At 43.4% G+C, this 12353-nt stretch overlaps 1 protein-coding gene across 47 annotated transcripts in view; it reads left to right on the top strand.

Annotated features, from left to right (window-relative positions):
* The window catches only part of CASP8 (caspase 8), a 55016-nt gene that overhangs the window by 31676 nt on the left and 10987 nt on the right, over positions 1 to 12353 (top strand). For 9 of the 47 annotated variants that reach the window (XM_063791535.1, XM_063791545.1, XM_063791536.1 and 6 more), the window contains 6 exons: positions 809 to 1139; positions 5845 to 5950; positions 6982 to 7120; positions 7242 to 7286; positions 9232 to 9296; positions 11181 to 11322. In XM_063791535.1, the coding sequence (XP_063647605.1) occupies positions 835 to 1139; positions 5845 to 5950; positions 6982 to 7120; positions 7242 to 7286; positions 9232 to 9296; positions 11181 to 11322 (802 nt within the window). In that variant the 5' untranslated portion in view covers positions 809 to 834. Of the gene's footprint in view, positions 1 to 808; positions 1140 to 3553; positions 3628 to 5844; positions 5951 to 6981; positions 7121 to 7241; positions 7287 to 9231; positions 9297 to 11180; positions 11459 to 12353 lie in introns of those variants that run through there. The other 38 variants (XR_010150198.1, XR_010150200.1, XR_010150205.1 and 35 more) reach the window with 9 other exon arrangements.

Genomic DNA, 12353 nt, shown 5'->3' on the forward strand with positions numbered 1-12353 from the left:
ACAAAGCCTAAACCCCTCGCCCCATGGTAATGCGGCCCCTTTGTGACATGGTACCTGGCTAGAGCTTCATCCCTTTGTCCCATCACTCTCCATCCCAGACACTTTGTAGTTACTTTATTGAGCTCCTTGTGCCTGCCTGAATGGACTTGAAAGTTCTTACCTCCATCTTTTACATTAATTGTTTCCTGTAAGAATTGTGCTTTCTCACATTCTCCCCAAAATCCCTTCCCCATAGGAAGCCCTTCTCCCAGGCTAAGTTAAGGTTTCTTCCTCTACATCCCTACCACACTCTGGTCACAACCCTCTAACCATTGGCTTGTTTTTTTTTTTTTTTTTTTTTTTTGTGAGACGGAGTCTTGCCCTGTCACCCAGGCTGGAGTGCAGTGGTGCAATCTCCGCTCACTGCAACCTCCACCTCCCGGGTTCAAGCGATTCTCCTGTCCCAGCCTCCTGAGTAGCTGGGATTACAGGCGCATGCCTCCACACCTGGCTAATTTTTGTCCTTTTAGTAGAGACGGGGTTTCACCATGTTAGTCAGGCTGGTCTCAAACTCCTGACCTCGTGATCCGCCTGCCTTGGCCTCCCAAAGTGTTGGGATTACAGGCGTGAGCCACCGCGCCCAGCCCATTGGCTTGTTTGTATGTCTACCTTCCTAAACAGTAAGAGGGAACTTGTCTGGTGTTCTTTTTTTCTCTCCTGTGCTCACAGCACAATGACCAGTATCTAGTAGTTGCAGTAGCCTTTGATGAACAAGCCAGCAAATGGTACTTTTCTTCCTTATCTGAACATACCATTTATTTTGACTTAGATTATATTCTCCTGCCTTTTAAAAAGATGGACTTCAGCAGAAATCTTTATGATATTGGGGAACAACTGGACAGTGAAGATCTGGCCTCCCTCAAGTTCCTGAGCCTGGACTACATTCCGCAAAGGAAGCAAGAACCCATCAAGGATGCCTTGATGTTATTCCAGAGACTCCAGGAAAAGAGAATGTTGGAGGAAAGCAATCTGTCCTTCCTGAAGGAGCTGCTCTTCCGAATTAATAGACTGGATTTGCTGATTACCTACCTAAACACTAGAAAGGAGGAGATGGAAAGGGAACTTCAGACACCAGGCAGGGCTCAAATTTCTGCCTACAGGTGGGTGGAAACTCCCATTGTGGGACTGGGAGGTGTGGGTTGAATGGACAACCTCTGAGCTGATTGGGGCTTGTTTTTGTGGTACCCTGCCTAGTGCCTGGGAACCCAGCAGTGCCACAATTCTAAGCTTCTACAGAAAGACAGTAGTGCCTTGGGTGGTCCTGCTAAAGGCTGTAAAACTTAGCTTCTCCCCACCCTAGAGAGAGTGGGTAAACAAAGGCGTGAGAGAGAAACCACATTCAGTATCACTTGGGAGGCTTTGGGAAGATGTCCCACTGGAGCCAGATTAAGAAATTTAGGGGCCTTATGTATAATTCTATAGAAATGCTAAGACCATAAAATAAAAATTTATTTTTCAAAGTGAAACATTACTTAGAGGTATGCTGAAGTTATAATAGAGTTTTTCTAAGTGTTCTCATTTTTTTCCTCTCTTATCTTGGTGCCTCTCGATATCCAGATTGTGTGCTTACTTTGCCCATCCATTGAGTAAAGCATCATGGCTTCCCACCCTGAAATCCCCCTCCCACCTGCTTGCGGATGGCTATGAAAATTTTCAATGAGATTTAAGGGTTTTCTGCCACACTTAAAGACTCGAATGACAAAGTTCTTTACGGAGCTGTAAGCCGCTGGCCTGGCACATACAGCTAGGCAGTCTCCACCGAGGCTGCCCAGTTCCTGTGAGCCCGGCTGTACGACAGTTCTAAGCTTCTATAGGAAGACAGTGGCACATTGGGTCATCCTGCCAAAGGCTGTAAAACTCAGCTTCTCCCCACCCTAGGGAGAGTGGGTAACCAAAGGTGTGAGAGAGAAACCCCATTCAGTTACAACTTCATGATGCTGTGACAAGACTTTAAAAACAGAAACACATTGTCACTTTCTCTCTTTCAACATCTCCTATTATCGGACACTACTTAAAGCAATTTTAGCTTTGCTTTCAGAAAACTTCTACTGAAGCCTTCGTTCTGGGCCCATTTCATTGTCTCTGTTTGCTTGTTGATAACTATGGCATGTGAGATGGAAAGGGTTCACAGCCAGGGCTGACAGCTGCTGTCCTCTGATGGCCCAGCCCATGAATGCTCTGGTCTTTCTATTCTCAGAGACTATTTTTTGTTTTGTTTTGTTTTGTTTTTGAGACGGAGTCTCGCTTCATCACCCAGGCTAGAGTGCAGTGGCATGATCTCGGCTCACTGCAACATCTACCTCCAGGGTTCAAGTGATTCTTCTGCCTCAGCCTCCTGAGTAGCTGGGATTACAGGTGTGTGCCACCATGCCCAGCTAATTTTGTATTTTTAGTAGGACGGAGTTTCACCATGTTGGCCAGGCTGGTCTCAAACTCCTGACCTTAAGTTATCCACCCGCCTTGACCTCTCAAAGTGCTGGGATTATAGGTGTGAGCCACCGTGCCCAGCCAAGGCTTGACCATTTTGATTTTAAGTGAAAAAAGAGATATTCTGGGCCGGGTGAGGTGCCTCACGCCTGTAATCCCAGCACTTTGGGATGCTGAGGCAGGCTGATCACCTGAGGTCAGGAGTTCAAGACTAGCCTGGCCAACATGGTGAAACCTCGTCTCTACTAAAAATACAAAAATTAGCTGGGTGTGGTGGCTCACGCCTGTAATCCCAGCTACTTGGGAGGCTGAGGCAGGAGAACTGCTTGAACCCAGGAGGTGGAGGTTGCAGTAAGCTGAGATCGTGCCATTGCACTCCAGCCTGGGCAACAAGAGTGAAACTCTGTCTCAAAAAAAAAAAAAAAAGAAAGAGATATTCTGGGTGTATAAGTTTCCTAGGGCTGCTGTAACAAAGTAACACAAACTAGCAGGTTTAAAACAGTTTTTAAAATGTATTTTCATAGTTCTGGAGGCCTGAGTCAGAAGTCAAGATGCCAACAGTGTTGGTTCCCTTTAAGAGGCTCCGAGGAAGAATCTTTTTCATGCCTTTCCCTGCTTCGGGTGGGTGGAGGAATCCTCGGTGCTCCTTGTCTTGTAGATGAGGCACAGCAGTCTCTGCCTATGTTCCCTTCTCTGTGTCTAAAGCTCCCTCTTATAAGGAGACAGTCACTGGATTAGGAATTAGGGCCCACCTAATCCAGTATGGCCTCATCTGTGTGTGTGTGTGTGTGTGTGTGTGTGTGTGTGGCAGTGTCTCACTACATCTCCCAAGCTGGAGTGCAGTGGCATGATCTCGGCTCAGTGCAACCTCCGCCTCCTGGGTTCAAGCAATCCTCCCACCTCAGCCTACCAAGTAGCTGGGACTACAGGCACCCGCCACCATGTCTGGCTAATTTTTGTATTTTTTTATAGAGATGGAGTTTCAAAATGTTGCCCAGGCTAGTCTTGAACTCCTGGGCTCGTGCAATCTGCCCACCTCAGCCTCCCAAGTTCTGGGATTACGGGCGTGAGCCACTGCGCCTGGCCAGCATGACCTCATCTTAATGAGATTTTATCTGCAAACGTCCTGGGTCCACATAAGGTCGCATTCTCATATTCCAGGTAGACATGAATTTTGGGGAAGAGGGGAGAACACTATTCAACCAGTACACTAGATAGCTTTGGTTTACTAGCATTGTGAAGTCTTTATAAGGCACTTATTCATTAAGGCGCCAGTTAGTCCTAAAAACCCACAGCCCCAGAACAAGGAAAGCCGAGGGGGTCTCATCTTGTGCCCACCATCTTGGTCCTTTGAAGGTTCCACTTCTACCGCATGAGCTGGGCTGAAGCAAACAGCCAGTGCCAGACACAGTCTGTACCTTTCTGGCGGAGGGTCGATCATCTATTAATAAGGCAGGATCTCTCTTAAAATCTTTAATGTATTGGCTTAGAGATAAAAGGGTCCGTGCAATCCTGACTTACTGCTTGTTCATTATCATTGAATACTAGCCAGAAGCTAATAAATATGCTAGGGTGACCACTTACCATTATAAGAAAACACTAGACATTTTATTTTCCAGTTATAATTGCTACCTATAAAATAAGGATCTTATAAACTATTCAGGTTCATTACTAAATGGTGATGGTACAAGAAAGCCTATAGCCTTCAATAATGAGGAAAGCAAAAGGGTAAATACCTTGTAATAAAGGCGAAAGAGTCAGAGTAGCTTTGGATTAGATCCAATTTTGGCCAAACTGAAAGCTTTAGATAAACGCTTCTAGGGTAGAGAGTCCATGAGAAGGGGGATAAGGCAGATGGTAATACTGAGTAATTTCTGTTTCTACGCCATTTTTATTTTCAGAATTTTACTTTTCTAATTAAATTTTAAAGTCAACATGTTTTTGTATTAAAATTATTTTCCTTTACACCATAGTATTGAAAGGTTTGCTGACTTCTAAAACATTCCTTTGTTCACCTATTCGACAAGCATATTCCAAGAGCCTAAATGTGCCAGCCTAAATGTGCCAATCACATAAATGTGATGGGCATAGATTAGGAAATAGTGACACCTATCACTCATTGAGCACTTAGTGTGTTGCCAAAGATTGATTTAAGTACTTCACATAAACTTATTTGTGTAACCCTCGAAACCTTCCTATGATGTGGTTACGGATAATTAACTTCAGTCTATGGACGAGGAAAAAATGTGTAACATGTCTAAAGTTAACACTGCTCAAAGATAGTGGAACCAAGGCTCCAACACCAATAGCCTGGGTCCGCTGAGCTCAATCATTGCACCTCACAACCCTCTGGGTTTATGAAAATAAAAAGGGTACGGACCTGGCCACTAGGGGACTTGAACAGTTTCTAAACAGACAATTATTTTCTGTTTTTATTCTTAGTGTGGTGGCATGATCACAGCTCACTGCAGCCTCAACCTTCTGGGCTCAAGTGATCCTCTCACCTCAGCTTCTGGAGTAGCTGGGACCACAGGTGCATGCCACCACACCTGGCTAATTTTTAAATATTTTTGGTAGAGATGGGGTCTTGCTATGTTGCCCAGGCTGGTCTCAAACCCCTGGGCTCAAGTGATCCTCCTTCTGCCTTGGCCTCCTAATGCGCTGGAATTAGAGGCATGAACCACTGCACCAGGCCAACAGACAATTATGTGTGTTATCGTTTTGGGGTTACTAAGTCATAGTGGAGTGAATGCAGCTTTGAGGATGCTCAGGCAATGCTTGAGCTGATTGTTCGTGGATGGGCCTCTGCAGATAGACAAGGGGATGGGGTGTAGGGGCACCACAGAAAGGGGTGAGGGCAGGGCAGCTGGGTATGGTTGGCTTCAGGTCCTTTAGTGTTTACGGTCTGGTCTGTGATGGGGATGTATTCGGAGACTTTGTATTCCAGAACCGAATGCTTGGCCGTCTTACTGAAGATAACAACTGGGAGAATACTGACCAGTTTTGATTAGGGAAGTCATGAGCCAATGTGCATTTTGAAAAGCATAATTTCCAAAAGGCAAAGCTTTTTGCTATTGCAACAAAATCTTGATTTTACAGAAAAAAAAAAAAAGGAAAACAAGATTTACTCAACTGAAATAAACTGGAAGAAAAGTTGATAGAACTTTAAATTGTTAAGGGTGGGAAAGTCGGGGAGGAGCCAGTAGACTTCTGTGTCACCACACCAGCCTCTTTCCAAGGGCTCAACTCATAAACCATGCCATTAACTGGCTTTATGTTGAAGGGAGGCCTTTGGAATCAAGCCCACTGTGACTCCATATATCAAATGGGAAATTATTTGGGAAAAGGTTTCTAAAGTGTCTCCATTTCCCACCACAGGGTCATGCTGTATCAGATTTCAGAAGAAGTGAGCAGATCAGAATTGAGGTCTTTTAAGTTTCTTTTGCAAGAGGAAATCTCCAAATGCAAACTGGATGATGACATGGTAAGACCTGGTATCTTACTGAGATTTAGTCCTGAGACTTGGTTAGCCAGGGGGCATTTCTGAGACCAAAGAGAGGGGGTATTTTGGTAAAAGCAACCTGGATTCTCACTTTTTAACTAGAAGAAAGTTATCAGCACGAGTGTTACAGATGTGATTCCTTTAGACCGAAGTGCTGCTCATGTTAATTATTGGGAGCAAGGCAGAGTCAGAGGCCGGGAGAAGGAGGCTGTGCAGATGCAGCCCAGCCTGAGACCCGGCAGAGCTGGGAAAGACAGCGGTGGGTTTGAGATATTTCCTCCACTTCTGCAGTCCCTGAAACAACCTGGGACCTGAAACTCTGTGTGTATATTGTGTCTGTGTGTTGTGTGTGTATCTCCGTGTCTGTGTGTGCCTTTCTCTGTGTATAGTGTGTGTCTGTATTTGTGTGTGATATGTGTATCTCTGTGTGTCTCTGTATAAGTGGTGTGTGTGTCTGTGTATCTCTGTGTGTGTGTGTGTGTTCTCTGTGTGGTATGTGTGTCTGTGTGTTGTGTAGTGTGTATTGTATTTATGCACCTGTGTGTGTATCACTGAGTATACTCTGTGTGTGTTGTATCTGTGTGTGTATGTGCATGTGGTGTCTGTGTGTATGTGTGTGTCTGTGTGTCTGTATGTACTCAGGTCTGGAGAGGCAATGCTGGGGGTGAGGCCGTTCCCCAGGGTGTCACCATGGTGACCGGGCTGCTGTCTCAGGTCGTTTCACAGTCCCCAAGTAATGCATTTGCAGGAGATTTGAGCACAGGGCCTGGGGACTGGGTGACATCTGACATAGCTTCTCCTTTATCCTCTCACTTCTGTCTGTCTGGGCCAGAAAACATGGAATCGCTTCCCTAGTAGCCTGCTGGCTGTGAGAGACCAGCGGAAACTGTCAGAAACTTGGGAAGCAAGGGCAGGTCCTTGGTTGGAGAAATTGGAAATTAAAAAAAAAAAATCTAATCTAAAAACCAGTAGGGCTCAATCCAGATTCCCAACTTTATTTCTCCTCCTCTTAGAACCTGCTGGATATTTTCATAGAGATGGAGAAGAGGGTCATCCTGGGAGAAGGAAAGTTGGACATCCTGAAAAGAGTCTGTGCCCAAATCAACAGGAGCCTGCTGAAGATAATCAACGACTATGAAGAATTCAGCAAAGGTAGAAACAACCTGACAGCCGGGAATCGGCAAAACCTACTCTAAAATTGAAACTGACAAATCTCCCCATATCACAGTTGTTTCTAATCAAATATTGTTTGGGGTTTCCCCTTTTAATTCAGAGAGAAGCAGCAGCCTTGAAGGAAGTCCTGATGAATTTTCAAATGGTAATGCTTGCAGATACATTTTCAAGATTTAGTTAATTTACTATCTGGTACCTGCATGTGTCCTCCCCACAGCCTTCTACCACATGGACATCTTAACGTGCCTGCTCTACTTTTTCTTTTTTTTTTTTTTTTTGTGAGATAGTTTTACTTTGTTTCCCAGGCTGGAGAGCAGTGGCACCATCTTGGCTCACTGCAATCTCCGCCTCCCAGGTTCAAGCAATTCTCCTGCCTCAGCCTCCTGAGAAGCTGGGATTACAGGTGCGCGCACCACCACGCCTAGCTAATTTTGTATTTTTATTAGAGATGGGGCTTTACTATATTGGCCTGGCTAGTGTCAAACCCCTGACCTCAGGTGGTCTGCCTGCCTTGGCCTCCCAAAGTGCTGGGATTACAGGCATGAGCCACTGCGCCCGGCCGCACCTGCTCTCCTAAGACCTGTAGCCCAAGCTGGCAAGTTTGAAATAGGTGCAGAGTTAGTCAGTAATAAGTAATTTAACATCATTTTTTCTATGTGGCTTTTTTTTTCTCCTTGACTGCTGCTCATGTTATGCACTGAGTAGCTGGATTTAAATTATGTTTCATAATTTTCTTGGTTAAGTCACTTTCTCTTTCAACACCTTCTACACTAAGTCACTCCTTTCAACTTCCTTTCACTTTTTCTACCTGATAAGTGAGGCTGAACCAAGAGAGAGAGCTCTCAACGATCTCCTTCAAAATTTTGATTAATCAAATATTCTTTTTTTTTTTTTGAGACAGTGTCTTACTTTGTCCCCCAGGCTAGAATGCAGTGGCGCAATCTTGGCTCACAACAGCCTCGACCTCCGGGACTCAGACGATCCTCTTGCCTCAACCCCCTGAGTAGCTGGGACCACAGGCACAAGCCACCATGCCCGGCTAATTTTTGTATGTCTTGTAGAGATGGGGTTTCGCTATGTTGCCCAGGCTGATCTTGAACTCCTGAGCTCAAGCCATCCACCTACCTGGGCCTCCCAAAGTGCTGGGACTATAGGCAATTAATAAAGTATTCTTTCTGATTAGAAAAATTATATGCACTAATTGAAGATGATTTTAAATTCAGAGAAATTTTTACAAGTCCAAGAACACCATCACTCCATTCATATTATGAATATTTTTATTGTATTTTTACCTTGGCTCTTTGTGGTGTGTGTGTGTAAAATACATTTTGGATCACTCAAATGTATTCTAAAGATTAATGTCTATGCAGGCTGTCCTTCCCTTTCCCCTCTGCCTGCTGAGCCCAAGGCCTTAAGAATACTTTAAGGAGGAAAGTACTAAATCATTAATTCATCCTGAGCTAGTGGCTTTATTAATGAGTATCTCACAAATACCACAAAAATTCAACCTGGCCATGTGGAGCAATATAAAATTATGGTATTTCTTGGTATGTTTTTCTCTTTGGCGAGGAGACAACTTGATCTTGTGTTTCCAGAAGCATGTTAATTGCCCTGCTTCCAGAATCTCTCTGGCTTGAAAGGAGATTATATTCATGGCAGTCTGTGAATTTTCATTTTATTTCATTTATTTATTTGAGACAGAGTCTCACTCTGTTGCCCAGGCTGGAGTGCAGTAGTGCGATCTCAGCTCACTGCAACCACTACCTCCCAAGTTCAAGTGATTCTCCTGCCTCAGCCTCCTGAGTAGCTGGGACTACAGGTGGCTACCACCACGCCCGGCTAATTTTTTTGTACTTTTAGTAGAGACCGGGTTTCACCATGTTGGCCAGGCTGGTCTCGAACTCCTGACCTCAAGTGATCTGCCCATCTTGGCCTCCCAAAGTGCTGGGATTACCGGCGTGAGCCCCTGTTCCCAGCTTGAATTTTCATCTTAAAAAAGACCTTATGTTGTCCTATGTGCTACATATTTCATTACCAGTGTACCTTTCCTGCCATGTCTCATTCTAGATGTGTCTCTTCGTTGTTTGCAGGGGAGGAGTTGTGTGGGGTAATGACAATCTCGGACTCTCCAAGAGAACAGGATAGTGAATCACAGGTAGACGGAAACCTCCAAATCCTTTTTCTTTTTACGTTACAGATTCTAGTTATTTAATTTGTTAGCTTTTTTTTTTTTTTTTTTTTTTTTGCTGCCAGATAAACTGATAAGGGGCAGAAACTTACTGAAAATTTTGAGAACTGTAGAAAAAATTCACACAAAAAAAGTTAAAAATATGACTTAATTTTAAAAATGTGACTCCTTCAGTTTTCTATGCATTTGAATTTTATTTTAAGACCCGAGATGAAGATACTGGAATAGTTGGAGGGTGGAGGGGGTAATAAGCCTCCTACCAAATCTTCTAGCAGCCGTGCCAGCCTGGATGGGGGAGTGGTTTGGAGAAAGAGTCTAGCAGGAATGGAAAAAGCCAAGCCTTTTCCTTTAGCTTAATGTTTCAAAAATGCTTCTCCTTTGTGATGAGGTGTAAGCAGCAAACTCTCATAATCTAGCCATCTCTGTGTTTTTGTCTCAGTGAACCAGCAGAAACGTAATTTTTAGGCATAATAACTTCTCTTTATGTAATCAACAATCCACCAAATACATCCTGACTTATTAGCCGATTTGCTCCTCCTCATGGTAGGAAGAAGAGGAAATCCTGAATATCTGAAGTAGGCTTGAGAGAGATTATTCACTAGTGTGGGCTCCTGAGAAAATTACCAGACCTCTTTCATCTGAAAGTCAAGGATTAACCCAAGTAATGTGGTACTTTCTAAACAGTATAGCATGCTACAAGCATTGTCCCCACTGAAGAGCTAAAAACACTGTCTTAATATCTTAGTAAATCTTAGTATCTTTTTCCTTTTTTAATGTTTTATTGAGACAGGGGTCTTGCTACGTTGCCAAGCCAGGTCTCAAACTCCTGGCCTCAAGCAATCCTCCTGTCTTGGCCTCCCAAAGTCTGGGATTATAGGTACTAGCCACCGTGCCTGGCCAAATCTTAGTGTCTTAATATCTCAGTAAATACACTTAATATGCTTAATAAATACTTAGAACACAACTGTAAATAATAAAAACTTAACATACTTGGTACAAACTTAATCAAATATTTAATATCTTAGAGTTAACATATTAAGATAACAGGTTATTTGCCCAAAGTCATAAGGTGAAGTAGAGGCAGGAATTGGGCTTCCTAGCCTGGAGTCCTTTTCTCCACCTCAAGGGGCTACGCAGACCTCCAACTAAATGCTGAGTTTCTCGGTACTGAAACAGCCCTAGGAGAATGAATAGGACACAGCGCCATCCCTGGCCAGTACTATCAGGTACTACAGTTTGGATACCATAACCTACAGTGTAGCCAGGACCTCCCTGACCAGCCCATCTCTTCCCAGCAGCCACCGTGGTCCTGAGAGCTGGGTTAAGCCATCACCTTTAAAATCCTGGGACCACACGGTGCAATGCATGAATGGGAGACCCTCAGCTGTTAGCCACGAAGCACAGATGAGTTCAGTAGACAGCCAAGAGAATCACAAGTCATGGCGTGGGGGCAGCCAAAGACATTCATTCATTCAGTGACTCTTGATTGAGCTCTCACAAGTTAATACACCGTAGTCCCTGGCACAGATGTTATGAACCTCAAGGAGTCTTCTGTATAGTATGGGAAGCAGAAATGAGAACAAACAATAATACAATGTGATGACAACAATATTAATATATGTGCAAAGTGCTCAGGAGGCCCAGGTATTGGGACACTGACTTTACAACGATGGGGCAGAAGTCTGAGGGGTCCTGTGTGAAGGAAATAGGTAGAAACTAGTTCTTCGAGGAAACGACCCCGAGTTGGGGTGGTGCAATGGAAAGCAAGTCCTCTTACTAGGGAGTTGTTTGTTTACATCTCTAGTGTTTGACCCACAGAGTCAGCTCCTGGGTTGGGTTTTTGTTTTCCAGACTTTGGACAAAGTTTACCAAATGAAAAGCAAACCTCGGGGATACTGTCTGATCATCAACAATCACAATTTTGCAAAAGCACGGGAGAAAGTGCCCAAACTTCACAGCATTAGGGACAGGAATGGAACACACTTGGATGCAGGTACAGTAGAACCCAAAAGAGAAAAGTAAAATATTTCTTATGCCTATTTTTTTTTAAATCAAAAGGGAGAGAACAAAAGCTATACCAAAAGGGCCATGTTTCAAGAAAACGGATTTAAACATATTTCCCTGTGGAGGTAAAGAACATTCTTATACATTTATCAGTTTCCTGCTTTTTTTAAAAATTAATTTTTTAAATAAAAGCAATGTATGTATAAATATAAAATATCAAATCTTACTAAAAGACATAATGAAAAGCAGTAATAAGCTTTGTTTTGAATTCAGCTAAATGCATAGCGCTTCTGTGGAATGTATTAGGCGATGAAATTGCTGTGGTATCAAAGCTCTTATAGAGGCTGCATTTTTACAGGTTGGGCTGTTAAGTGCAGCAGAAATTGTGGGTTCTTAACAGAAATAGCATTTTCAAGTATTAAATATTAAACTGGTTAGCAATTCTTTTGCTCAGCCAAATTAAGCTAAGATCAAGAACTTACGAGTTAAATGAAAAAACAATTTGTAGTATGTGAATATAAAAAGTGACTACAACAAAAAATAAAAATCATCCATCACCATTGAGAGATTAATAATTTTGATTTGATCAAAGAACTTTTGGAAATAGTGTTTATCAGGCATAACATCAATTATTGATTTGTTTTGCAAATGGAGGTAAGTTTAGAAAATTAATGTAGACTGATTATAATCATCAGGAGTCTGTAATGGCCTCTATTAACTTTTTTTTTTTTTTTTTTGAGACAAAGTCTCACTCTGTTGCCCAGGCTGGAGTGCAGTGGTGTGATCTCAGCTCACTGCAGCCTCCACCTCCCTGGTTCAAGTGATTCTCCTGCCTCAGCCTCCCAAGTAGCTGGGACTACAGGCACACACCACCACACATGGCTAATTTTTGTATTTTTAGTAGAGATGGGGTTTTGCCATATTGGCCAGGCTGGTCTTGAACTCCTGACCTCAAGTGATCCGCCTGCCTCGGCCTCCCAAAGTGCTGGAATTACAGGTGTCAGCCACCTGTACCTGGTC

The sequence above is a fragment of the Pan troglodytes genome, chromosome 13 (genome assembly GCF_028858775.2).
Source record: "Pan troglodytes isolate AG18354 chromosome 13, NHGRI_mPanTro3-v2.0_pri, whole genome shotgun sequence".
In the NCBI taxonomy this organism is placed as follows: Eukaryota; Metazoa; Chordata; class Mammalia; order Primates; family Hominidae; genus Pan; species Pan troglodytes.